At 35.4% G+C, this 27452-nt stretch overlaps 1 protein-coding gene across 8 annotated transcripts in view; it reads left to right on the top strand.

Annotated features, from left to right (window-relative positions):
- Positions 1-27452, top strand: part of SNTG1 (syntrophin gamma 1) — an 891115-nt gene that overhangs the window by 603159 nt on the left and 260504 nt on the right. For all 8 annotated transcript variants that reach the window (XM_050801928.1, XM_050801925.1, XM_050801927.1 and 5 more), the window contains 2 exons: positions 3586-3668; positions 10460-10590. In XM_050801928.1, the coding sequence (XP_050657885.1) occupies positions 3586-3668; positions 10460-10590 (214 nt within the window). The remainder of the gene's footprint in view (positions 1-3585; positions 3669-10459; positions 10591-27452) is intronic.

Raw genomic sequence — 27452 nt, 5'->3', positions numbered from 1 at the left:
ATTTTGACATGGAGTCTCGCCCTGTCACCAGGCTCACTGCAACCTCCACCTCCTGGGTTCAAGTGATTCGCCTGCTCAGCAACCCGAGTAGCTGGGACCACAGGTGCTCACCACCACACTCGGCTAATTTTTGTATTTTTAGTAGAGACTGGGTTTCACCATGTTGGCTAGGATGGTCTCTATCTCCTGTACTTGTGATCTGCCTGCCTCATCCTCCCAAAGTGCTAGGATTACAGGTGTGAGCCACCGTGCCCGGCGCAAAGTCAGCATATTTTTAAACAACTCCCACTGTCCTCCATAGCAATGTATGCAAGCACTGGTTGCCCTACATTCTTTCCAATATTTGATGCTCAAATATTTTTTTCCAGTCATTCTATTGAGTGCACAGTGAAATCTTATTGTAGTTTTAATTTATATTTTCCTGATGAGTAATAATAATTATTTCCATATTGTGTGATTATTGGCCATTTGCATATCTTATTTTGGGAAGCTTCTGTTCAAGGCTTTTCCCTGTTTTTCTATTGGTATGTTGTTTTTACTATTACAGTGCATGAGTTTTTAAAAATATTGTCTATGTAAGCCTTTTGCCAGTGATATAAATTACAAAGATTTTCTCTTAGTCTTTGTGTAACTACATTTTTCACTTGAGGTTGTCTTTGTTAACAGAAGCTTTTTTTACTTTTATTGTTTTTGTATCCTCCCTAAGACATACTTGCCTACCCCAAGGTTGCAAAGATATTTTTTCTTATTTTCCTCTAGAGGGTTTGTTGCTTTAGCTTTTATGTTTACATTTATAATGTATCTTATATTTTTGTGCATCTTAGATAAGAATCAATTGTGCGTATTTGAATTTGTATACATATGATTATTATTTGATCATACATGTTTGGATCTATTTTGGGATACTTTGTTATTTCCACTAATTTACATGTCTATTTTTTAAATGAAAATCACATTGTTTATTATTGTAACATATCCTAAAGTGACCTATAATAGGTTCTTCAACTTTACAATTTGTAAAGACTGTTTGGCTATTCTACATCTATTGTATTGCTGCATATATTTTAGAAATAACATGCCACTTTGTATAAAAAGTGTATTGGAATTTTGAATGGAACTAAATTAAATTTATAAACAATTTGGAAATTAACCCCTTAATAACGTTAAGTCTTAGTCGATGAACATGATATACCTTTTCATTTTTTTTCTCAGCAATATATTAGTCTTTTTAATTTGGAAGTATTGCATATCTTTCATTAAATTTACTTATATGCATTTTATGTTTTAATTTTATTGTAAATAATATTTTAAAATTTCATTGTCCATTTGTTTATTGCCAGCACATAAAATGTAATTTAACTTCATATATTAACATATTGCACAATAGCATAATTTTATTATTAATTCTAGAAAGACTTTTCTGCATTCTTAATGTTTTCCTACATATACAATTGTGTTATCTGCAAATAAGGTTTTGCTTTTTCCTTTCCATCTACATTTCTTTAATTCTTTTGACTTTCCTGTTGCAGTGGCTAAGACCTCCATTTTATTTTGAACAACATGTTAACAGTAGACATCCCTTTCTTTCTCTTAATGTTAGCAGGGAATAATCCAGTTTTTTTTTCTCTCATTAATTAGGGTATTGGATATAGGTTTTTAAAGATGTTCTTTATCAGATAGAGGAGCACTTCTATTCCTAGAACTCTGAAGTTTTTAATTTGCTTTTTTCAAAAAAAATGGATGGTGAATTGTCTCAAATATTTTGCTGCATACATTGAAATATTATGTATATGTTTTCGTTCTTTAGCCTTTTGATATGGTAAATGTTTAAAATGGATTTTGAATGTAAAACCAAGCTTGCATTTCTAGAATAAATACCACTTACTTGGTCATGATGTGATATATTTTTCATATAGTACTAGGTTCGGTTTGCTAATATATTGTTTACTTTTTTTGTGTGTATGTCCATGAGACTTGATAGTCTCTTTCTTCTTTTGTAAGTTTTGGTTGGATTTTTTTTTAATTTATTTGTTCACTCCAACTAAGTTGTCAATTTCTTTCATGAAGTTATTTATCATGTCCTCTCATTATTCCTTTTAACATCCGTTAGCTCTCAGTAATGACCCCTCCTTCATTCCTGATATTGATAACTTGTATTTTCTTACTTTTCTTTTCTAATTTTTTTTTGCTATGGGCTTATCTGATTTATTAGTGTCCCTAAAGATCTGATATTTGTCTTAATTAATTTTGTTTATTATTTTCTCTTTTCTATTTAATTTTTTCCCAGTTTTATTTTTATTATTAATTTATTTTGTTTGTTTGTTTGTTTGTTTTGCTTTGGTTTAGTTTGCGCCTCCATTCTTAAGTTCTTAAGAGCATTAAGTTTACCTACCTTCCTTTTGTGTATGTATTTAAACATTTAAATTTCACTCAAATGACTGCTTAAGATTCATTCACAGAGTTTGATATGTTGTATTTTTATTTTGTTCAGTTCAAAATGTATATGCTTTAAAGTAATATGTATATACATTTGCTTTAAAGTAATACATATATACATTAAAATGTTGTAGAAGATACAAATGCAAATAAACTGCACAAGAAAAATAACTAAAATAACTAAAACATAGTGTGATATTTCTTACAGTTTAAAGGTTAGAAAAATTATATCCAGATCAGTATAGCAAGAAGGCCTATGTTTCCCTTCTTAGTTCCAGGAAAATTACAGAATGTTAGAGTAATAAAAGAGAGGAACAATATATCATTTTTTTAGCACATTGACTATTATGTAAGTACTGTTCCCTATGACATATGATGTTTGAAATCAAGTATAATATTTCAAATGTAAATTGAGAATCAATTTTATTTATGGGTAATATTTATAAACATTTGTAACTTTAAAAAATATCTTTAGAAAAATCAAGTAATCAGAAGTCAGGAACTATGTATAGTAATTGTGACTCTAATACTTACTAAACTGGGAAATCTTAGAAAATGACAAATCTTTAAGGCATTACTCATCTTTAAAAAATAGATATTAGTAGGTATCTCATTAAAATCTAATATGAAGTTTTTTCATTGCAATTATACAAAATTTGATAATTTTAATGATTACTTGAATACAAACTAAGAGTACCTATAAAAACAGAGAATATGCAAACATTTTTGCATCATGGAAAATTATAGTTTCTAAGGGTAGGAATTACCAGTTGGTTGAAATACGACATTAAATAGAACTTTGTAGACAACCAAAATCTTGCATTATTGTAAGTATGGTTTCTAAAAGCAAGCTACTTTAGTTAATCAAACAAAATAATACTTTTAATAAGGCTGTACATTTTCCTTAATAAAGTCTTAATGTTTCTGAAATCAAAGACAAATTTTTGTGAGTCTCTTTTAGTGCCCAGATATCTGCAGTCACTTGGCTTACTTGCAAAACTCTGGCTTTAGTATAACTGAAATAAAATTGTATTGTAATATCTGATTTACTTGATATTATTGAGTATCCTTGAAAGTTTAATGGAATGCATAAGTTTAGAAGGGTATGGCATTCTCACCAGTGGAATATTATGATTTTGTCTCCTGCAGGTGCTCCAAGTGACCAGAGCAGCGGCACCTCCTCTCCTCTCTGTGACAGTGGCTTACATCTCAACTACCACCCCAATAATACAGTAAGATGACCCAGGCACGGCTCAGATTAATAAGGAGATAACACATAGTTTGTAAAAACTGCTAGTGAATCTGATTTATGTGATAGATAGGAAATCCCTGGTTGCATAATCATTTAAGTATTATGATAAACAAGAAATGGAAAATAAATAGGTCAGGGTTTTTATGCCATTTTTTCCCCTCTCAAGTCTGTACGGATTAAGTTCTTTTTAAGCAATAGATACTATTAACTTGGGGAGGTCACTGGGAATGTATAATATCATACAATCATTTTAGAACATTGCACATTACGTGTGATTTCAGGTTCAAAATGCTTTGATATTAGTTTTACCACTTTTTTCTTTTGAAATTACTTAACTAAAAGTACCTATTTAATTTGCCATTTGTTAGGAATTTTAGCCAACTTTACGCACAGTAAGCAATTACTGCAGTGAGAAAATTCGATTCACACATTATTTTAACATGTAATGAACGTTTATACATGTATTTAGTAAAAGTTAAAATTAACCTTTGTTTTGTAGATATTTAATAAAATTTTAATCTTTGTTTTCTACTTGCATTTTGAGTAAATTGATTTTAATATTTTATAAATAGTTTTGAAGTTCCTTGTATTTCATCCTTCAAAACACTCACACATTCTTTAAGAAATAATTTTTTCTGGTTACAAGCACATCTAAAAATCATCTTGCATGCTTACAAACATGAAGAGAAGCAGAGGTGACCTTAAGCAGAATTTTTTCGTTCTATTCCACATACTATGGTACAGACGTCATGTAGTTTCTTCTACCGACTCGTATGATTCATACTGCATTTGAAATTTTTGTCAAAATAGTGGCATTTTAGTTCAAAGCAATCTTTTTGAACATCTTCAGTCCTGAATGGCCTTCACTGTACCTGATTTCCCCAGTATTACTCTTCAGCTGAGAACCTTAGGCCCTCAAGTTGTCGACTTTTTTCCGTCATAAAAAGACATTTGCCAAGACAAAAGGTTATCTGTACAACTGTAAGGATATTTTAGGATATTTTCTAAAACCAGCCTCAGCTGGATATATTTCATGTGACCATCTTTGAAACCATTTTTTTTTTTTTTTTTTTTGCCAGAAAAGTAATTGCCACACAAAAAGGGGCATTTAAAACCACAATACAGCATGACGGGAGTGACTTAAAATTTATGAGGAAATGTACAGGTTTCCTAATGAAACACTTAGATATACAATGAAGTTTTTTACCTCTTGATTTTGTAATTGCTGTGCTCACCTTCTTCCCTCCCAATCTAGATGCCTTCGATAATTTCAATGCACTTCTGGTGCACCTGCCCTCAGTAGCTGGAGGTGTTGGCTGTGCCCATTCACAGCTGATCCCTCTTCTCTGGATCCCCTTTGCCTGGGAGTCAGAGCTCATCTGGGTGTTGGGCACTACATGCCCTGCTTCCATCAGTCCTGAGAGGTTGCTCCTGAGAGTGACCCTACACATGTCCCTCAAACAAGAATTTCCATCTCAACTCTGATCCTAAGACAGAAACAAGAGCACACTTACTTCAGAGTGGGAGAAAGCTGTTTGGAGCTGTTTTGTTCTAGGTCTTGTCTCATACCCTTGAACTCCTGTATAATAATGAGAAGCAGAGGAGTCCGAATGGCAGGTCTAAGGGTAGAAATCATTCTGGTTTGTCTTTAACCCATTCCATTGACATATAGAAAAATGTGTACAGAATAATGTCCTTCCTTAAAAAACTACAATTACAGCAAGAAAATCACTCCAATTCTATAACATGACTGATCCCAAATAAATTCAGTTTTATAAAATTAAAAATAAAGCAACTGTTATAAATTCCTCTTACCGGAGCTATGTCTTCCCATTTCCAGAGGCACATTTTATTAACCTTTGAGCATTAGAATTGAACATTCTTTTGACATTGCTGAAGATATTTCAGTGCAAGGCAATTGAAAGTATTTATCATGATGCTATAGAGAATAATAATAAAAAATATGGAAACAAAACAAAGTATATTCAAAATAAAGACAAAAGTCTCAATACATATCAATTAAATGCATTTTTGTTGAGAACTTACTCTGTGGAAACACCCCTCCATTATACTTTGGGGAACAGTTAATTATGATTTTAACACAAGAACAGTAAGATCCAGATCTGTAGACCAAAGCATAAAATTAACTATAACATAAGCAGAAAAAAGAAGAATGAGTAGCAGCATTCTAATAACAGAGGTAAAGAGCTGTAGAGACTTTGAACATCTGACTGAAAAATTCAAAGTAAGTTGAGAGACTACAAACCAAGTGTGTGCTTTGTTGCCCACACGGGAGACTAACCTGCAATGGTAATCAGACCATGCAGGCTTGCACAGCCAGGGAGAGCACGTGCTGTTCCTTCTGTATCTTGAATAAGCTTTGATAGACGAATGGCGAGTGGAGAACACCTCTACTCAGAGGTGTCCAAAATTTGGAGAGGTCAAAGACATGAAATAACAACAGACAGTGAGCACTCGGAAGGAAGAGTGCATTGTGAGGCAAGTTTTCTTTCCGCAGAATACGTGTATATTATAGACAGTCTGCTTAAAAGAAACATTTGATTCTCTGATGTGTCTTAATTCTCAGTTCTATCCTAGGCTCACAAACTGCCTTTTCAATGTCTATACCTTGATCTGAAGCAAATTTTGAGTATTTATTATTCTGGTTTTCTAAGATGTCCCTACTGTATTTTAAGGCAACATTTTAAGTCTAAGGGGAAATAAAGGATTATAATATATTAACATCATTCCACCATCCTACATAAAAATATCATCTATTCTTTCTAAGGATGCACAACATCACTAATTTTAAGGGATATGAAAGTCACTTGTTTTGCCAACCCAGACCTTGGCTCCTCAGCCCCAGCCCAGATTCACTGAACTTCTCTCTTGAAATGGAGTAGAAGGATTTGTTTTGTCCTTACCAGAAGATTCTGATTCAGATAATCGGCCAAGCAGACTGAGAAACATTTTTCTTAACTGTACACTTTTAATTAATACACCCTATGCTGCCAAATCCTTAATAAAATCTGGGTCAGCAGTTTGCCCTGTGTGCAGTTCTGTTTTGGTAAGATAGTTGTTCTTGAGTTTATTGTGTGGCATGTGTAAAATTTTGAGAAAAGAGCAAGGAAACATAAATGCTTCTTTTTCCAATCACATTATAAATATTTTAGGAAACAACGTTTTTGACATTGTAAAGTAGAGCTATTGAAAAACAGTCATGGTTCTCAAAAGCATAAAAGTGGTTGTGTTTTTAGACTATCTTTTGTGCAAAAATAAATCTGACTGCTATTCCAAAATATGATCAGAAAGTAAATTTATATTCTATTTACATAAATAAAATAAGTAAGCAGAAAAATTCTTTAAAGGATAACTTATCTTCCACTGTAAATAACAGGTCTATAATATGAAATATATCAACTCTGTTTAGTCAAATAACTGAAGAGGGACTTATTACATATTTCTTATAAACAAGAAACATAAGAAAGTGACATATTTATACCTTTGGTACATAAAGGCATCAATCAAGATGCCACAGAAAGAATGTCAAAGGCCACATATATTTCCATACTTGCCAATCTATGAAATGGACTGCTATGGTTTGTAAAACCTACCATATTCATGTATTGGTGATTAGTCAGTCCCCAACATCTCATTATCCATGTCTTTAACAATCTTCGACATATTCTGTCCCATTTATTGATGAAACACAAAATTTGAGGGAAATTATTATTGTATTTTATGAAAGATGAGAAATTATCTTTAAATTATATACTTGAAGATATATAACCAAAATGTGAAATAATCAAGTAAAAAAATCCAAATTATTTTCCATTGTTTCACCTCTGATTATGAGTGTTGAATGTTAAATGTGCTGCAGTAGATCTGTTGGCTCTGCTATCAAAGAGCTGTTAGTCTAAGTGAATCTTGGGGGTGCCCTTTGCTGGCTGGGCAACTTGGGTAGATTGTTTACTATAGAACTCAGGAATGCATGTGTGTACTGGGGTTCTGGGAAGGAGTTTCAGTCATTGCCAACATGAACCTTGCTTTGTGCAGCTGGGTGGGTCCTGGGCTACTTGCAATCCCTGTGGACATCTCTGACCTGGCCACAGAAACCTAGTTGGTTTACCCAAGCCTGCCACGCAGTATTATTGCTTCCTCATGTTCCCTCATGATGAAAAGGTGAGAAATAATAATAAAATGCTTCTTAAAAAAACCTTCTTGGCTCACACCTGTAGTCCCAGTACTTTGGGAGGTCAAGGCAGGCAGATCACTTGAGGTCAAGAGTTCAAGACCAGCCCGGCAAACATGGTGAAACCCCGTCTATACTAAAAATACAAAAATTAGCCACGTCTGGTTGTGGGCATCTGTAATCTCAACTACTCGGGGGGGCTGAGGCAGGAGGATCACTGGAACCCCAGTGGCAGAGGTTGCAGTGAGCTAAGATCATGCCATGCACTTCTGAGTGATAGAGTGAGACCCTGTCTCAAAAAATAAAAAATAAAAATAAAAAAACCTTCTGTTTTTCCCTTCAAATATGAACATAGTAAGAGCTTTGTTTTCAAAGATGTTGCAAGTGGTGTAAGTCAAGCACTTAGTATAGGCAGGTATTATTAAAACTACTATTAAATAGTAACAGTAATATTCCTAAAAATGTCCTCCCTAAAAGTTCCATGTTTAGAAACAATTTTGCCCATTTTTGAGCTTATTATTTTTGAGAATACATTATTTGATACTTTTTACTTACAGCTACCAAGCAATGCATCTAATTAGTTTGTTTTAGTAAATGTTAAATTACCTTTAGCCTTTTAGGTATATTGAAAATAGTATGGAGCTATTTAGCTGGGCTATATTCTAAGAACTTCTTCATTTGTTGCCGTAATCTTACCAGTTGTTACCATTATTATCCCCACTTTGAAAATAAACACAGTAAGACAGAGACTACAAAATTTGCCCCCAGGTAATGGACTAGTCAGCTGGGAAATCGGTATTCAAATATAAGTGGTCTGATTCTGACTTGCAGCTTAAGCGCTCGCCACATTGTACTGTTGCCTAGCTGACCCCATATCATGCGCTGACCACCTATAACAGCTGACATAAAGAACTGATTCCGTGTCTTGAACTGACCACGTATAACAGCTGACATGAAGATCTGACCTCACGTCACATGCTGATCATCCATAACATCTGATATGAGGCCAGGAGAAAGAATAATATGAAACCTAGGTTTGTGCCTTTGCAGTCACCAGAGAGGCATTCAAAGCAACTGGCTAGCATTGAAGGACAGGTGTCTTGGAGGCTGAGGTGCTCACTGAGTCACTAATAGGGACCCCTCACTAAGTGATCTTAGCCAGTCCACCCTTCCAGGTATTCTAAACCACTCCACTCACTTAGTACGTTTTTGTTTGCTCAATCTGAAACAATTAACATAAAAATGCCGGGCAACATACAACCTTTAGTAAAAGTAATACTACTTTTCACTGGAAGAATTGTTAAAAAAATTTAATGCCTGAGAGAAATGCTTAATAATATTTAGACTTCACAGAGTTTCAATATCTAGACTAAAATAGAATCTTCTTCCAACATTATCACTCAAAAATTAGTGAATAAAGGGAAGTCAATGTTACCAGTTTACTGGCCAAATTGAGCTTACAACCCATGTCAATTTGAATATTAATATTATTTGATGTGCTGGTGTGATGAAGAAATTTTAACATTAAAGCTGAAATAAACATGAATCAAGTGAAAAAGCCCAAATTTTATCAAATGTAAGTCTCCTCCATGTAGAAAGGGAAAAAAAAAGTTCTAACAAAACTTAAGATGCCGGGCGCGGTGGCTCAAGCCTGTAATCCCAGCACTTTGGGAGGCCAAGACGGGCGGATCATGAGGTCAGGAGATCGAGACCATCCTGGCTAACCCAGTGAAACCCCGTCTCTACTAAAAAATACAAAAATTTAGCCAGGCGCGGTGGCGGGCGCGTAGTCCCAGCTACGCGGGAGGCTGAGGCAGGAGAATGGCGTGAACCCGGGAGGCGAGGCTTGGAGTGAGCTGAGATCCGGCCACTGCACTCCAGCCTGGGCGACAGAGCGAGACTCCGTCTCAAAAAAAACAAACAAACAAACAAACAAACAAACAAAAAAAAAACCTTAAGATATGTATAATTTTAAGCCAACAATAGTTGCCTTGATATGCAATTAAAACAACATAAGAAAGTATAAACTCTTTAAGAATATGAAGTTAGAAAAACGAGCACAGATTTCCTTGAGTAGTGTTTTGAAAGTTGTTTTATAGGAATGATCATTCTATTCAAAAATATTTGCAAAAAACTGATAAATTAAAAACACTTATAATTGTGCTTGACACTCATAAAATACTTGCTAATTGAATGAACTACCAGTTATTTTTATTTTTTCACTTATTGGCTAATTATACTTACAGTTTTTTTCCCACTTTTTCCATTCTTGAATAAATTATGTTCTGTCACACTCTTATCCTTTCCTTCCATCTCCACTCCTCATTTAAAAATATGTTTTCACTAGCATTCTTAGTCTCAATAATTCCTTTCTTAACTTCTTATAGCATTCTATTAATAAATGAGTTAACCAATACAACTTTAGTGTCCGTTATATGGAATTCTTCTCATGGTATTCCATAAAAGTCTTTTGATCATTTAGGGGAAAAATAATATCCCCCAGATGAAAGGGGTTTGGGACACAGAAACTCAAAGCACAGAAGAAAAACATTACATTTAAATATTTGTCTTCATTTCAGGACACATTATCATGCTCGTCGTGGCCGACATCTCCAGGCTTGAGGTGGGAGAAGCGATGGTGCGACCTCAGACTGATCCCTCTACTACACTCACGCTTCTCTCAGTATGTGCCCGGCACAGATTTGAGTCGGTGAGTCCATGTTTATGGGTTACGATTGTTTTGCTTATTAAAAAAGAAGCCTTTTAGGAAACCTTTTAAACATATCACAATATGCCTTATGATTTTAATATATTTTTTATAGTAGAAATAAGAGCTTCAAAATAGTATTCTAACAAAGTTAAACACTTACTATTCTGATGACAAAACCACAAGTTAAAGCCCTGACTCTGCTATTAACTTATTCTAATGGATTCAATGGATTCAATAGATAGTTTTGTTAAGTTTTCATATTTCCTCTTGTGTTGTTTACTTCTCAAGAATATTCATAGTTTATTTATTTATTCATTCATTCATTTATTTTGAGTCAAGGTCTAGCTATGCTGCCCAAGCTGGAGTGCAGAGGGGCGATCTTGACTCAATGCAACCTCCACCTCCTGAGTTCAAGTGATCCTCCCACCTCAGTCTCCCGAGTAGCTGGGACTGCAGGCACATGCCACCATGCCCAGCTTTTTTTGTTTTGTTTTGTTTTGTTTTTGTAGATATGGGATTTCACCATGTTCCCTAGTATTGAACTCCTGGTCTCAAGAGATCTGCCTGCCTTGGCCTCCCGAAGTGCGGGGATTACAGGCATAAACCACATGCCCAGCATGTGGTCTAACATGCCCGGCATAGTTGGTCTAAATTATAAGATTTATTTTCTGCTTTTAATATTCTTATTATCTATTTTACTAAGTGTAAGATAAGTAGTGTCCTCCTTTTCATTCTGGAATTTTTTTTTTCTCTTTTTATCTTGGTCAGTTTTGCTAAGGAGTTGTACATTTTGTTAATTTTTTAAAAATGATTAATTTGGGACTTTCTTGGATCTCTTAACTTATATATATACTTTATGAGCCTCTGCTTTTTCCCTGATTGTTTCCATTTCTTAAGTTTTTCTGCTTGAATTTTTGTTCTTATTGCTTTTTGAGAGATATAAGTTCCGGGGATTGGGAAACTTTTCTGTAAAGAGCTGTATAGTAAATTTTTTTTTTTTTTTTGAGACGGAGTCTCGCCCTGTCACTGCAAGCTCCGCCTCCCGGGTTTACGCCATTCTCCTGCCTCAGCCTCCTGAGTAGCTGGGATTACAGGCGCCCGCCACCGCGCCCGGCTAGTTTTTTGTATTTTTTAGTAGAAACGGGGTTTCACCATGTTAGGTTTCACCAGGATGGTCTCGATCTCCTGACCTCGTGATCCGCCCGTCTCGGCTTCCCAAAGTGCTGGGATTACAGGCTTGAGCCACCGCGCCCGGCCAAGAGCTGTATAGTAAATATTTTATGTTTTGCAGGCCTTAATATCTCTGTCACAAAGTACTCAGCTCTGCTGTTCTGCCACAAAAATAGCCGTATACAATATATAAATAAATGAGCACACCTTTGTTCCAATAAAACTTATTTACAAAAACAGGTGTCAGGCTAGATTTGTCCCATAGGCTTTAGTTTGCGAGTCCATTTTGATAATTAATTTTAAGATTTATTTTTCCTAATATATATTGCCAGATCTTCCCATTTCCAGCAAATACTCTTCTAGTTACTCCTGCAAGTTTAGCATCACCTCTTGACTTATTTATAGTATTTTTGAGTATATCACTTTGCATAGTTTTCTGACTGGTTGCTCGAGGTATATGTGTAGGTAATGTATCCCAGTCTACTGGTAACGTTTTACCACTTTGAATGAAGTATAGAAATGTTGCTTCCATTAAGATTCCTTTATCTTTCCTGTTTATAAAGATATTGCCTTAACTTCCTACACATACATCAAACACTATATTGGGTGGTATTATGAATTTTGCTTCAACCATCAAATAAGATTTTAAAAACTCATAGAAAGGATAATCCATTATACTTAACCCAAAGTGTACCCATCAATGATCTTTCTGAATTTCAAAGCTTCTTTTATCGCTTCCTTTCTGCTTAGATAATTTTTTTAGACATTCTTTAAAGGTAGATTTGCTAGCATCTAATTCCTTTAGTTTTCATTTATCTTAGTGGACACAGACTTTGGAGTTGACAGTTCTTTTCTTTCAGTAGCTAAAATATGTTAGGCATTAATGTCTACTGTCATTCAAATTGGTGTCCCCTATAAGTAATATGTTCTTTCTCTCTGCTTTGAAGACTTTTTTTTTTCTTTTTTTTTCAGTTTCAGAAGACTAATTATGAAGTATGTTGGCACATATTTCTTTAAGTTTCTCATAAATGGGCTTTATTCTGCTTCTTAAACTTGTGTGATTATGACTTTCAGCAAATTAGGGAAGTTTTGACTTTTATTCCTTCAAATACTTGTTTAGCCTCACTTTACATTCTCTCCCTCTGGATCTCTGTTGATGCAAATATTAACCCTTTTATTATTGTCCTGCACATCACTGAGAAACTTTTTAAGAATCTGTTTTCTTTCTGTTAAACAGTTTGGGAAAAGTTTATTGATCTGTATTTATGTTTTCAAATTTTATTTCCTGTCATTTAACTCTGCTCTTCAGCCTATTCATCATTTTAATTTTTTTTGATTTATTTTTTCAGTTCTAGTTTATCCTTTTAAAAATAACTTCTTTTTTAAAGTTTTTAAAAACCATTTTATTTGTTTCAAGAAAACTTCTAATTGCTTGTTGAAGCATTTTTATGATGGTTACTGTGACATCTTTGTGAGATAATTTCAATATCTCATTCATTTCATTGTTAGTATCATTAGTTCTTTTCTTGTTCAACTTGTGATTTTCCTGGATATTGATGTGACAAGTGATTTAACAAAATCATTCTAGACTTTGGATATTAAATGTTGAGATGCGGGTTCCTATTTAATCTGGGTTTTCTTGTTGTTGTTCTTATTCTTCTTGTTGTTGTTTTTAGCAGGCAATCTCTTTGTTGTGAGGACTGCATGGGTGTATATGTTAAGTTTCCTACTGCACCATGCTGACACCTGGAAAGGTAGATGGACAGGGTCATTAACATTTCTTGGTTGCTAAAGGTTGGAGGTAGAAGCTCAGCTCCCCACAGAATTCTACTGACATAAGGAAGGAGGTGGATGGATAGGAGAGGCCAACTAGCTCCACCAAGTACCACCTCATTCCACCATGGTGATAATGGTGGGAGAGACCCAGCTCCTTGCTGGGCCACACTTGTCAGCACGGAAATGGAGGCACAGTACTTACTTGTCCCATCTCCCACAAGCCCGTTTAGTCTGGTTGTTGCAGGTGAGTATGATAGTTCAGCTGTCCAGGACACCCCACTGACACTACCCTGGCAGGGAAATTGGAGCCTGCTTCTTTAAGGTGTGGGATGGAAGACCAGCTTCCTGCTAAGCCCTGCTGGAAACCTTGTGAACAGGGAGACAATGTATCCATTGATATTTGACTGAATTTGGGCAGGTGTTGCCAAAAGGTTTTGTTTTGTTTGTTTTCAGTGTACCCATTCTCTAGTCCTTTAGAGTAACAGGTTTCCAGTGGAGGCTTTATGTTTTTAAAAAATCTTGCTGTTAGCCATTCAGAGGGGAGGATTCAGAGGGTCGGATTCAGAGGGTCATGTCTAGGACATGCAGGAGGAAAAGCCAGGGGACTTAGCACTTTTTTTTATCCCTGAGTTTGAAGTCCCTAGTCATTCATGCTTACCTGTTCACCTCACAGGGGCTTCCCATACTTTTGTCATGTTAAGTGTGAAGTTCTTTAGTTGCATCAGGAAGCATCTGATAAGAATGAGGTCACTTTGTCTTGGCCAAAATAGGAAATCCACAAATGTTGATATTCATATATTTTAAAAAATTCATTTGATAATGTTTTATTTTTGTTATAATTACTTCTTTGACGTATGGACTATTTAAAAGTGTATCATAAAATTTCAAAATATTTGTGGATTTTCTAATTATCTTTTTGCTATTTCTATTTAGTATAATTTCATGCTAGATGATTTCAATCCTTTGATAATTGTTGAGGCTTGATTTTACTCAGCATATATGTTAATTTGGGAAATGTTCTATATGTATTTATAAAGGATGAGTATTGTAAGTTTTTTAGTGCTGTGTTGTACATATTTCAAGTAGGTCATATGTGTTCATTAGAGGCTCTGATCCTCTGCATCAGTCACGATTTTTTCCAGTTTATTGTATTAGGTTTTATATGAAGATGGTAAAGTGTCCCACTATGATAGTAGATCTGTGTGTTTCTCTATATTGTTGAGTGACTGTTTACTGTTTATATTTAATTATGTTGTCAGATACAAGTAGATTTAGAATTTTTATAAATTCCAGTTATATGATGCCCGATTATTATGACATGTCCTATACCTTTGGAGATATTTCTCGCCTTTAAGTCTATCTATATTAGGATAAATAAAAAACAGATTTATATTTGTTAATATCTACTTGTATATTCTTCTATCCTATTATTTAAACTGTTCTTAGTCTTACTGTACAAAATGTGCTCGTTCTGCATTAATATATAGGTATATATACACATCTATATATTATACATATATTTGGAATATTCTTTTTTGTTTTTAATCCAAAGTAACAAACTTGGTCATTAAATCAAATTAGTCTACTTACTTTTAATGTAATTACAGATATATTTTGAATATACCATCTTATTTTTTCTATTGAAAATCCTAGCTTTTTATGATTTAACCTTTTATTTTGAAAAAAATGTATATTCACATGCACTTGTGGGAAATACTATTTTCATTTACTCTTTGCTTATTATCTCAAATGGTATCATGTTGCAAAACAATAATACAATATCCCAACTGGAAAATTAACTTGAAAAAATTCACCACACAGATTTTTTTAAATTTATTATTATTATTATACTTTAAGTTCTAGGGTACATGTGCATAACGTGCAGGTTTGTTACATATGTATACTTGTGCCATGTTGCTGTGCTGCACCCATCAACCCATCAGCACCCATCAACTCGTCATTTACATCAGGTATAACTCCCAATGCAATCCCTCCCCCTTCCCCCTCCCCATGATAGGCCCCGGTGTGTGATGTTCCCCTTCCCGAGTCCAAGTGATCTCATTGTTCAGTTCCCACCTATGAGTGAGAACATGCAGTGTTTGGTTTTCTGTTCTTGTGATAGTTTGCTAAGAATGATGGTTTCCAGCTGCATCCATGTCCCTACAAAGGACACAAACTCCTCCTTTTTTATGGCTGCATAGTATTCCATGGTGTATATGTGCCACATTTTCTTAATCCAGTCTGTCACTGATGGACATTTGGGTTGATTCCAAGTCTTTGCTATTGTGAATAGTGCCACAATAAACATACGTGTGCATGTGTCTTTATAGCAGCATGATTTATAATCCTTTGGGTGTATACCCAGTAATGGGATGGCTGGGTCATATGGTACATCTAGTTCTAGATCCTTGAGGAATCGCCCTACTGTTTTCCATAATGGTTGAACTAGTTTACAATCCCACCAACAGTGTAAAAGTGTTCCTATTTCTCCACATCCTCTCCAGCACCTGTTGTTTCCTGACTTTTTAATGATCGCCATCCTAACTGGTGTGAGATGGTATCTCATTGTGGTTTTGATTTGCATTTCTCTGATGGCCAGTGATGATGAGCAGTTTTTTCATGTGTCTGTTGGCTGTATGAATGTCTTCTTTTGAGAAATGTCTGTTCCTATCCTTTGCCCACTTTTTATGGGGTTGTTTGTTTTTTTCTTGTAAATTTGTTTGAGTTCTTTGTAGGTTCTGGATATTAGCCCTTTGTCAGATGAGTAGATTGCAAAAATTTTCTCCCATTCTGTAGGTTGCCTGTTCACTGTGATGGTAGTTTCTTTCGCTGTGCAGAAGCTTTTTAGTTTAATGAGATCCCATTTGTCAATTTTGGCTGTTGCTGCCATTGCTTTTGGTGTTTTAGACATGAAGTCTTTGCCCATGCCTATGTCCTGAATGGTACTACCTAGGTTTTCCTCTAGGATTTTTATGGTATTAGGTCTAACATTTAAGTCTCTAATCCATCTTGAATTAATTTTCATATAAGGAGCAAGGAAAGGATCCAGTTTCAGCTTTCTACTTATGGCTAGCCAATTTTCCCAGCACCATTTGTTAAATAGGGAATCCTTTCCCCATTTCTTGTTTCTCTCAGGTTTGTCAAAGATCAGATGGCTGTAGATGTGTGGTATTATTTCTGAGGACTCTGTTCTGTTCCATTGGTCTATATCTCTGTTTTGGTACCAGTACCATGCTGTTTTGGTTACTGTAGCCTTGTAGTATAGTTTGAAGTCAGGTAGCCTGATGCCTCCAGCTTTGTTCTTTTGACTTAGGATTGTCTTGGAGATGCGGGCTCTTTTTTGGTTCCATATGAACTTTAAAGCAGTTTTTTCCAATTCTGTGAAGAAACTCATTGGTAGCTTGATGGGGATGGCATTGAATCTATAAATAACCTTGGGCAGTATGGCCATTTTCATGATATTGATTCTTCCTATCCATGAGCATGGTATGTTCTTCCATTTGTTTGTGTCCTCTTTTATTTCACTGAGAAGTGGTTTGTAGTTCTCCTTGAAGAGGTCCTTTACATCCCTTGTAAGTTGGATTCCTAGGTATTTTATTCTCCTTGAAGCGATTGTGAATGGAAGTTCATTCATGATTTGGCTCTCTGTTTGTCTGTTACTGGTGTATAAGAATGCTTGTGATTTTTGCACATTGATTTTGTATCCTGAGACTTTGCTGAAGTTTCTTATCAGCTTAAGGTGATTTTGGGCTGAGACAATGGGGTTTTCTAAATATACAATACTGTCATCTGCAAAGAGGGACAATTTGACTTTTCTTTTCCTAACGGAATACCCTTGATTTCTTTCTCTTGCCTGATTGCCCTAGCCAGAACTTCCAACACTATGTTGAATAGGAGTGGTGAGAGAGGGCATCCCTGTCTTGTGCCAGTTTTCAAAGGGAATTTTTCCAGTTTTTGCCCATTCAGTATGATATTGGCTGTGGGTTTGACATAAATAGCTCTTATTATTTTGAGGTATGTTCCATCAATACCGAATTTATTGAGCGTTTTTAGCATGAAGGGCTGTTGAATTTTGTCAAAAGCCTTTTCTGCATCTATTGAGATAATCATGTGTTTCTTGTCTTTGTTTCTGTTTATATGCTGGATTACGTTTATTGATTTGCGAATGTTGAACCAGCCTTGCATCCCAGGGATGAAGCCCACTTGATCATGTTGGATAAGCTTTTTGATGTGCTGCTGAATCCAGTTTGCCAGTATTTTATTGTGGATTTTTGCATCGATGTTCATCAGGGATATTGGTCTAAAATTCTCTTTTTTTTGTTGTGTCTCTGCCAGGCTTTGGTATCAGGATGATGTTGGCCTCATAAAATGAGTTAGGGAGGATTCCCTCTTTTTCTATTGATTGGAATAGTTTCAGAAGGAATGGTACCAGCTCCTCCTTGTACCTCTGGCAGAATTCAGCTGTGAATCCATCTGGTCCTGGACTTTTTTTCGTTAGTAGGCTATTAATTATTGCCTCAATTTCAGAGTCTGCTATTGGTCTATTCAGGGATTCAACTTCTTCCTGGTTTAGTCTTGGAAGAGTGTAAGTATCCAGGAAATTATCCATTTCTTCTAGATTGTCTAGTTTATTTGCGTAGAGGTGTTTATAGTATTCTCTGATGGTAGTTTGTATTTCTGTGGGGTCGGTGGTGATATCCCCTTTATCATTTTTTATTGCGTCTATTTGATTCTTCTCTCTTTTCTTTTTTATTAGTCTTGCTAGCGGTCTGTCAATTTTGTTGATCTTTTCAAAAAACCAGCTCCTGGATTCATTGATTTTTTGGAGGGTTTTTTGTGTCTCTATCTCCTGCAGTTCTGCTCTGATCTTAGTTATTTCTTGCCTTCTGCTAGCTTTCGAATGTGTTTGCTCTTGCTTCTCTAATTCTTCTAATTGTCATGTTAGAGTGTCAATTTTAGATCTTTCCAGCTTTCTCTTGTGGGCATTTAGTGCTATAAGTTTCCCTCTACACACTGCTTTAAATGTGTCCCAGAGATTCTGGTATGTTGTATCTTTGTTCTCATTGGTTTCAAAGAACATCTTTATTTCTGCTTTCATTTCATTATGTACCCAGTAGTCATTCAGGAGCAGGTTGTTCAGTTTCCATGTAGTTGGGCGGTTTGGATTGAGTTTCTTAGTCCTGAGTTCTAGTTTGATTGCACTGTGGTCTGTGAGACAGTTTGTTATAATTTCTGTTCTTTTACATTTGCTGAGGAGTGCTTTACTTCCAATTATGTGGTCAATTTTGGAATAAGTGAGATGTGGTGCTGAGAAGAATGTATATTCTGTTGATTTGGGGTGGAGAGTTCTATAGATGTCTATTAGGTCTGCTTGCTGCAGAGATGAGTTCAATTCCTGGATATCCTTGTTAACTTTCTGTCTCGTTGATCTGTCTAATGTTGACAGTGGGGTGTTGAAGTCTCCCATTATTATGTTGGAGATTGCTTGAGGTCCACTCCAGACCCTGTGTGCCTGGGTATCAGCAGCAGAGGCTGCAGAAGATAGAATATTGCTGAACAGCCAGTGTACCTGTCTGATTCTTGCTTTGGAAGCTTCCTCTCAGGGGTGTACTCCTCCCTGTGAGGTGTGGGGTGTCAGACTGACCCTAATGGGGGATGTCTCCCAGTTAGGCTACTCAGGGGACAGGGACCCACTTGAACAGGCAGTCTGTCCCTTCTCAGATCTCAACCTCCATGTTGGGAGATCCACTGCTCTCTCTAAAGCTGTCAGACAGAGTCGTTTGCGTCTGCAGAGGTTTCTGCTGCTTTTGTTGTTGTTTAGCTGTGCCCTGTCCCCATAGGTGGAGTCTACAGAGACGGGCAGGTTTCCTTGAGCTGCTGTGAGCTCCACCCAGTTCGAGCTTCCCAGGGGCTTTGTTTACCTACTTAAGCCTCAGCAATGGCGGGCGCCCCTCCCCCAGCCTCACTGCTGCCTTGCAGTTAGATCACAGACTGCTTTGCTAGCAATGAGGGAGGCTCCGTCACCACACAGATTTTACCTCTTTGTGTGTGTGTGTGTGCGCGCGCACGCCCGTGTGTTTATTTCTGTGAAATTTTGTCACATATGCATGTTCCTGCATCCACCAATGCAGCCATGTTTTGTATGAACAGTTCCATCGTTGTAGGTATTCTGTAGTTCTTCCATAACTACACCAGCATCCCTCCTGCCCTCCTCCCTCACCACATTTCTAATCTCTGACAACTAATAACCTGTTCTTCGCCTGTTATTTCATCTTATTGAGAACATTATATACGATACTATATAACCTTATTTAATTCAATTTTTTGATGCATAATAGATGCATAGTTTTAGAACACACGTGATCATTTAACACATTCATAGAATTGTAAAAATTGAGTTAGTATACTTACAATATCCATCATCTTCATATTTGTCTTTTCTTTATATGAGAACTATTCAAATCCTTCTTTTCTAGCTATTTTAAAAAATATACAATAGAGTATTATAAACTACAGTCACCTTACTAAACTATTTAATACTAGGTCCTATTTCTTATATTAAACTATATGTTTGTATTCATCAATCAGCTTCTCTTCATTCTCTTTCCCTTCTAACTTTCCTGGTCTCTGGTAACAAACAATCTACTATCTATCTCAATGAAATCAACTTTTCTAGCTCTCACTTAAATATGAGTGAGAAGATGGAATACTTATCTTTTTGTGCCTGGATTATTTCACTCAGTATAATGACCTCTAATTCTATCCATGTTGCTGCAAATGACAGTGTTTCATTCTTTTTTTAATGGAGGAATAATATTTTATTGCAATAATATTTTATATTTAATATTAATAAAATATTAAATATAAATGAAATAATATTTTATATTTAATATTAATAAAATAATATTTTATTGCATTGAATATAATATTTAATGGAGGAATAATATTTATTGCATATATATACAATATATATGTATACTACACTTTCTTTCTTTCTTTTTTTTTTTTGAGATGGAGTTTCAGTCTTGTTGCCCAGGCTGGAGTGCAGTGGCACGATCTTGGCTCACTGCAACCTCCGCCCCTCGGTTCAAGCAATTCTTCTGCTTCAGCCTCCCGAGTAGCTGGTATTACAGTAGCACCCCACCACGCCCAGCTACTTTTTTGTATTTTTAGTAGAGATGGTGTTTCATCATGTTGGCCAGCCTGGTCTGGAATTTCTGATCTCAAATGATCCATCCGCCTCGGCCTCCTAAAGTATTGAGATTAAAGGTGTAAGCCACCGTGCCTGACCCAAATGTATACTACACTTTCTTTAGCCATTCATCCACTGATAAACACTTAGGTTGATTTCACATTTTGGCTATTATGAATATTGTTGCAATAAACATAGGAGCACAGACATCTTTCAATATATTGATTTCCTTCTTTTAAAATATATACCCACTACTGAAATTGCTGGACTGTGTGATAGTCTTATTTTCAGTTTTTTGAGAACTGAAAAACTCCATACTGTTCTGAAGTAGTGAAGTGTTCTAATTTACATTTTCACCAACTGTGTATAAGGGTTCCTCTTTCTCCATATCCTCAGCAGCAGTTGTTATTGCCTGTCTTTCATATATAAGCCATTTTAAATGGGGTGAGATATCTCATCAACAGCTTCATCAGCTGAATGAATTGCACTCTGTTTGCATGTCTGTGATGATTAGTGTTGTTGAGCAGTTTTTCATATACCTGTTGACCGTGCTTATGTCTTCTTTTGAGAAATGTCCAAATCTTTTGCCCATTTTTAAATCAGATTTTTTTATTGAGTTGTTTGAGTGCCTTATATATTCTGTTCAGTAATTTTTTGTCAGATGAGTCATTTGAAAATATTTTTTCCCATTCTGTAGGTTGTCTCTCACTTTATTTTTTCTTTTGTGGTGCAGAAGCTTTTTTGTTTGATGTAATAACATTTGTCTATTTTTGCTTTGGCTGTGCTTTTGTGGTCTTACACAAAACATCCTAGCCCAGACTAATATCCCAGAGCATTTCCCCAGAGTCTTCTTCCAGCAGTTTCATAGTTTCAGGCCTTTGATTTAAGTATTTAATCCGTTTGATTTTATTTTTATGTATGGTGAGGGATAGGGCTCTAGTTTCATTCTTCTGCATATGGGTCTTCAGTTTTCCCAGCAACGTTTATTGAAGAGACTGCCCTTTCTCCAATCTTGCCACCTTTGTTGAATCTGAGTTGGCTGTAAATGAGAGAATTGATTTCTGGGTTCTCTATTCTGCTCCATTGGTCTATGTGTCTGTTTTGTTGTTGTTGCTGTTGTTGTTGTTCTCTCCCACAAGATAATTTCCTGGAGATTCTTCCAAGTAGTTTTTTTTTTTTTTTTTTTTTCTCAGTTGTTCATTCCCTTTCATTTCTGAGTGATATCCTATGGTATAAATGTAGTACATTTAAAAAATTCAACCTTGGCAAAACATCTAGGTTGCTTCCAGTTTTTGACTATTCTAAATAAGGATGCTATGAATATTTGTATATAGATCTTTTGGGGGCATACATTTCCATTTCTTCTGATAAATGCTAAAAAGTGCAATGAATGGGTTATATTACAATAGTATTTTAGTCTTTTAAGATGCAGTCAAATTGCTCTCTAGAGTGATTGTCCAATTTTACACTCCCACCAACAATGTAGGAATGATTGTTTCTCCACATCTCTGCCGCATTTAGTGTTGTTGCTTTACTGAACCACTTTAATGGGTATGTAGTGACATGTCCCAGTGGCCTTGATTTGCATATTATAGTGACGTTGAGCATCTTTTTATGTACTTATTCACCATCAGTATTTCTTTCTTACTGAAGTGTCTGTTCATGTCTTTTGACCATTTTGAAACTGATTTGTTAGATTTTATACTGTTGAGATATACATATATCTCAAAGTCCTTTTGCTCAACACACTAGTTTTTGTGCTGTTTTATTTCTTTACCTCTTGTAATAATTAGAGATGTTTATTATTTAATACTGCCTCTATTCAATTTTCATATATTCATCTTTTTGTTATAGTTTAAGTTATTGCCTAAACATTATCATAGATATAGAACCATATGTGTATAACTATTACAGTTTAACACAATTCATATCAATTTCAGAAAATGTTGGAACTTTAAGACACTTTAATTCTTTTGTTTTTCCTTCTGTTTCAGCATATTTTTGATATACTTAAAAAATGTAAATTAGATACTTCAAAATATATTATTGCTTTCATGTAACTATTCAAACATATTCTACTTTTAATCTTTCTTCTCATTTCTTTCTTTTGGTTCTATTTTCCTTCTGCCTTAAGAGCTCTCTTAATGTTTCTATTAAGAGAATGCATATTTTTTAAAAGTGTATATTTATTTTCTTTTTTATTTTAAAAAATGCAGTTATATTATTTGAAGACATTTAGCTAGAGAAATTTCTGGCAAGAAAGAAATTGTCTGAATGGGTCCAGATGACTCCTTACATTTTCATTTTTATGGCATTCAGCACATCAACAGCTTCATCAGCTGAATTAATTACACTCAATACACATGACAGCAATAAGCAGTTACAAACATAGCACTATTCAGAATGGATTTCATAGAGATTCACATTCAAGAGCTAATTTATTGTTTACTCATTCACTCAATCAATATTGATTTAATATCTGTAAGTGGGAGACATTGCGTTTGATTCTTTCTCTGAAAAAGCTCACGGACTAGTAGTAGTAGATTCAGTGAGGGATCAGGGGGCAAGAAAAGATAAATAAGTGATTTACACTAGATTTATAGATGAATAATATACTATTGCATGTATATGTATATGTACATATGAATGTAATATATGTATACTACACTTCTTTAGCCATTCATCCACTGATAGACACTTAGGTTGATTTCATATTTTGACTATTATGAATAGCGCTGCCCATGATTACAAATAAATAAAATTATTTAGCTTGGCTCAAACTTAGGATATTATTTCTTGGTGGCTTTTTTGCCATAGCTCATGATTTTAACTTTAATTGCAATCAAGTTGTGTTACAGTCATGTACTATTGTGTATGTATAAATTAAAACATATTTTTATCATGTTTTGATATTTTTATCAGTCATGATATTTTTATCAGTGATAATTTATCATGATATTTTTATCAATCATGATATTTTTATCAGTAATAACATAGTTTACATTTATCATAATGTAATGACCCTGATTCAGATATAAATATCTGCTTTAAATTTTGAAGTATGTTATAATATTGCAGTGTCAAGGGTATTACAATAAGAGTTAAAGATTGTTAAAACTGGCTGTTCTTTTAATCTCTTCAAGCTTTAATTTATTTATATGCAAAGTGAGCATATAAATATGTGCACGTCAGTTTATATAATATTATATACATATTATATATATATTTGAATTTGAGAGTTTAATTTTGAGGAGCACTCTCAGTGTTTAGCATACTTTATGACTGAAAGTACTCAACAAATATTTATTAAATGAATTTTAATGAAAAAAGTTAATGTCTTAGTTTTTTCCTTAGGTAGAATTATCATCTACTGCATGCTTTTTAAACACTATGAAAATCAACAATATTGAAAGTAGGCTTTTGGACTTTAAAAGTTCTCAAATGACAGTAGAATTTCTAGTTTTCTCCCAGAGTGCACACGCTGTTTACCTTGAGATGAAGACGTTTCAGATGGTGACAGGTTTGACACTGGTGGATGAAGTTTAGTATCTAAACAGTAGGCAAGTTTAGTGGTTATAAAAATTGTGCTTTTAATAACACAGCAATCTTAGCAAATGGGTCTCTAACAATAAAGCCAAATATGTATCTGGCTTATAGTAAATACTGAATTCATGGCTGTTAATTGAAGGAGGGGAAGCTTCAGGAATGTATATTTTAGGGGATCTGAGGAGGAAGCACAATTAGTGAATGTGTGAAACAGAAAAAAGTAGATAGGCATAAAAAAAACTATGACGTAAGGATGTCATAGAAGCTATTTCAATCAAGGTTTTAAGGAGAAGAAACAGTTGATTGTATCAACTACAGAAAAGAAATACTGAAAGAACTGAGGAACAGTGATTAATTTGGGGGTGACTTTGGGTAGAATAATTGTAGAAGCTAATTGATAAAAAATAGTTTATAGGAAGAAAGATAATGACAGTAGAGAAAGGAGCACAATGTGTGAGAGTATATTCATAAAAATGTGATGTGGGGGAAAGGGGAATATAACATTTAAGCATTCCATGGCATGCGTTACTAATTGAGAAGGAAGACTCACTTTTTTATTTTTTGAAACAGAGTCTCACTCTGTCACCCAGGCTGGAGTGCAGTGGCACTATTTCGGCTCACTGCAACCTCTGCCTCCCGGGTTTAAGTGATTCTCCTGTCTCAGCCTCCTGAGTAGCTGGGATTACAGGCTCCCACAACCATGCCAGCTAATTTTTGTATTTTTTATTAGAGATAGGTTTTTGCCATGTTGGCCAGGCTGCTCTCAAACTCATGACCTCAAGTGATCTGCCTGCGTAGGCACCCCAAAGTTCTGGGATTACAGGCATGAGCCACTGTGCCTGGCAGAGAAGGAAGACTCAATGGCAAATATGCTCATAAACAGAAACAGCACCCACGTCTGATGCGGCAGTTGCCCTTCAGTTTCATCATCATGATGTGGCATGTGGTTCTCAAAAGTGGATACAGAAGTTGGACTGATTGCATTCCACTTTCACAGATTGGTCAGGAGGTCCACAAGGACTGGTCTGTATGTAACTCAGGAACAATCAATAATTTTTAGAAAACATCAACTAAATACCATTAAGACCCTTTCCATAAGTCATGCAAATATTCCTTCCTCTGGCATAAACCTCTTCACTTGTTCTTACACAATTATGTAGGGGATTAAAAAAGAAACTGTCATAATACCCTTAAAATATATAACTCTCTTTGGAAAAGTCCACACTTCCTTTGAAAAATTCTAGATCAATTTTGTATAGTTCTTTCAATCTAGGGCAAATTAGCTTGCTAAAGAGTCGTTATTTGTTTCATTTTTCCAGTTTTTTATAACACACTTACTAGGGTAATTGGAAGGACTAAGAAAGATCAGAAAAATAATAGGGTAATTTGGTGGTGATGGAAACGAAGAGGTTATAGTTAAAGAACAGAAATGTGAGAATTCAAGTCTGATAGTGGAGCTGTCTTGGACAACACTAGATATCAAGTTAGCAAAAGCAGTGGATTGTGAAAGTAAAATGGAGATGGACTTGTTTGTTTTTGTTCCTTACTTACAGATTAAAGTCTCCGAGTACTGTGCTAATGCTATGAGAGGTGTAAAATAGCATATATGGCTTTTCCTTCAAGGAGCTAGCAGCTTAGTAAGATCAAACAGGATTTAGCTGTTACACAAACATGTTTAATACCACAGAGAACAAATGTTGCAATAAAGGAATCAGGAAGTCTAGGGGCACTAAAGTGGAAGAGATTCATTCCAAATACAAGGGTTATAGAAAATATCATGGAAGAGATGGCACCTGAGTTAACTTCTTAAAATTTGAAATGGATTTTGACAGGCAGAAATAACACAACTGGTATTTTTGACAGATTTTTCAGTTCTTAAGAAGTCCAGTCTATAGCCTTTAAAATACAGCCTGAGGTGTGCAGAATATGTGTTGCCTTCTTCATTTCACGACTAGAGGAACTGCGGGTCAGAGAGTTTCCCAGTGTTAACTGACTTGCACGGACCTTGGAGATGTTGAAGGAGCATAGATGGGCATTTCACACAAAGAGTACCAGGAAGAAAGACACTGTTGCATAAAGTGCAGGACTTCTTTAGGGAATGATGAGTTATGTGGTTTCAACTCATGAAACATCTAGTGAATTTAAGGTCTGGAAAATAAGTCACAAAAAATAACTTGAAAAAGCTCCTGATGTACCTAAACAGCTTAGGTTTGTGCCTGAAAGATTAAAGAGAAGACACAGCAGTGAACTAAGGTAGTGCACACAGGGAAGAAACAACTCAGGCCTGCTGTGTGTGGATTACACTCAATAAGACAGAGTAAAACGCTACAGTCACAAACCCGAGGGGCCTCTTCTTATTTCTTCCTTTCCTTGAATAGCATCCTCCCACCAATTAAGTGATAATGAAATCAAGTAAATGAGTCAATGTTCCGTCTTCACACGGGGCCACTCTGTGAGACTGATTTTTCTCATAATTCCTTTTGTGTATTGCAATACCCTTCTCACATACCTCAGACTTTATTCTCACTTTTTCTCCATATCCTTCACCCCACAGAGAGATATTTCTAAAATATAAGCATGACCCTTTTCCTCCAGTGCTTCAATGTCTCCAGTGGCTCCCCTGACCCTCAGGATCAAGTTGCAGCAAGATATGTGAATTATCGCTGATTTTGCCTTGTCCAATCACCAACTTCATGACTTGCCTCCTCTTCAGATCCACACACAATATGCCAGACAACACATATTTCTCTGGATATACTATGCTTTTCATGCTTTGAACATTTTCTTTTGGGTTAATTATCTCCTCTTTAAAAGTTTTGCTTTCCCTTACCTGCCCCAGCCAAGCCATCCCACTGCTTAACCCAACATGGTGGAGCAGTTTTGATTCTACTCACTCCTTCATAATTCATTTTAAAAAGCAGTTATTGAATCACGTCATTTCTAATGCCTTTAAGGGGGAAATTATACGTAGAACTTCAACCATATGTGAAAGTACCGAGATCCCTGTTAAATCTGTAAATCGTTCTCATTTTTTAGGGGAAATTGGGGCACAACTAAGTGAACTAAGTTGCTTCATCTTCACTCTCACTAATATAGGTTTATTTCAGTTTCATATCACTTCAAGTTTTACCAGTGAGAGTCCTTCCCTCGCTGGTCTAACAGGACCACCCAAGCCACA

Source organism: Macaca thibetana, chromosome 8 (assembly GCF_024542745.1).
Source record: "Macaca thibetana thibetana isolate TM-01 chromosome 8, ASM2454274v1, whole genome shotgun sequence".
Lineage (NCBI taxonomy): Eukaryota > Metazoa > Chordata > Mammalia > Primates > Cercopithecidae > Macaca > Macaca thibetana.
Note: the sequence above shows the minus strand (reverse complement) of the source record. Positions and strands in the feature narration are given on the sequence as shown.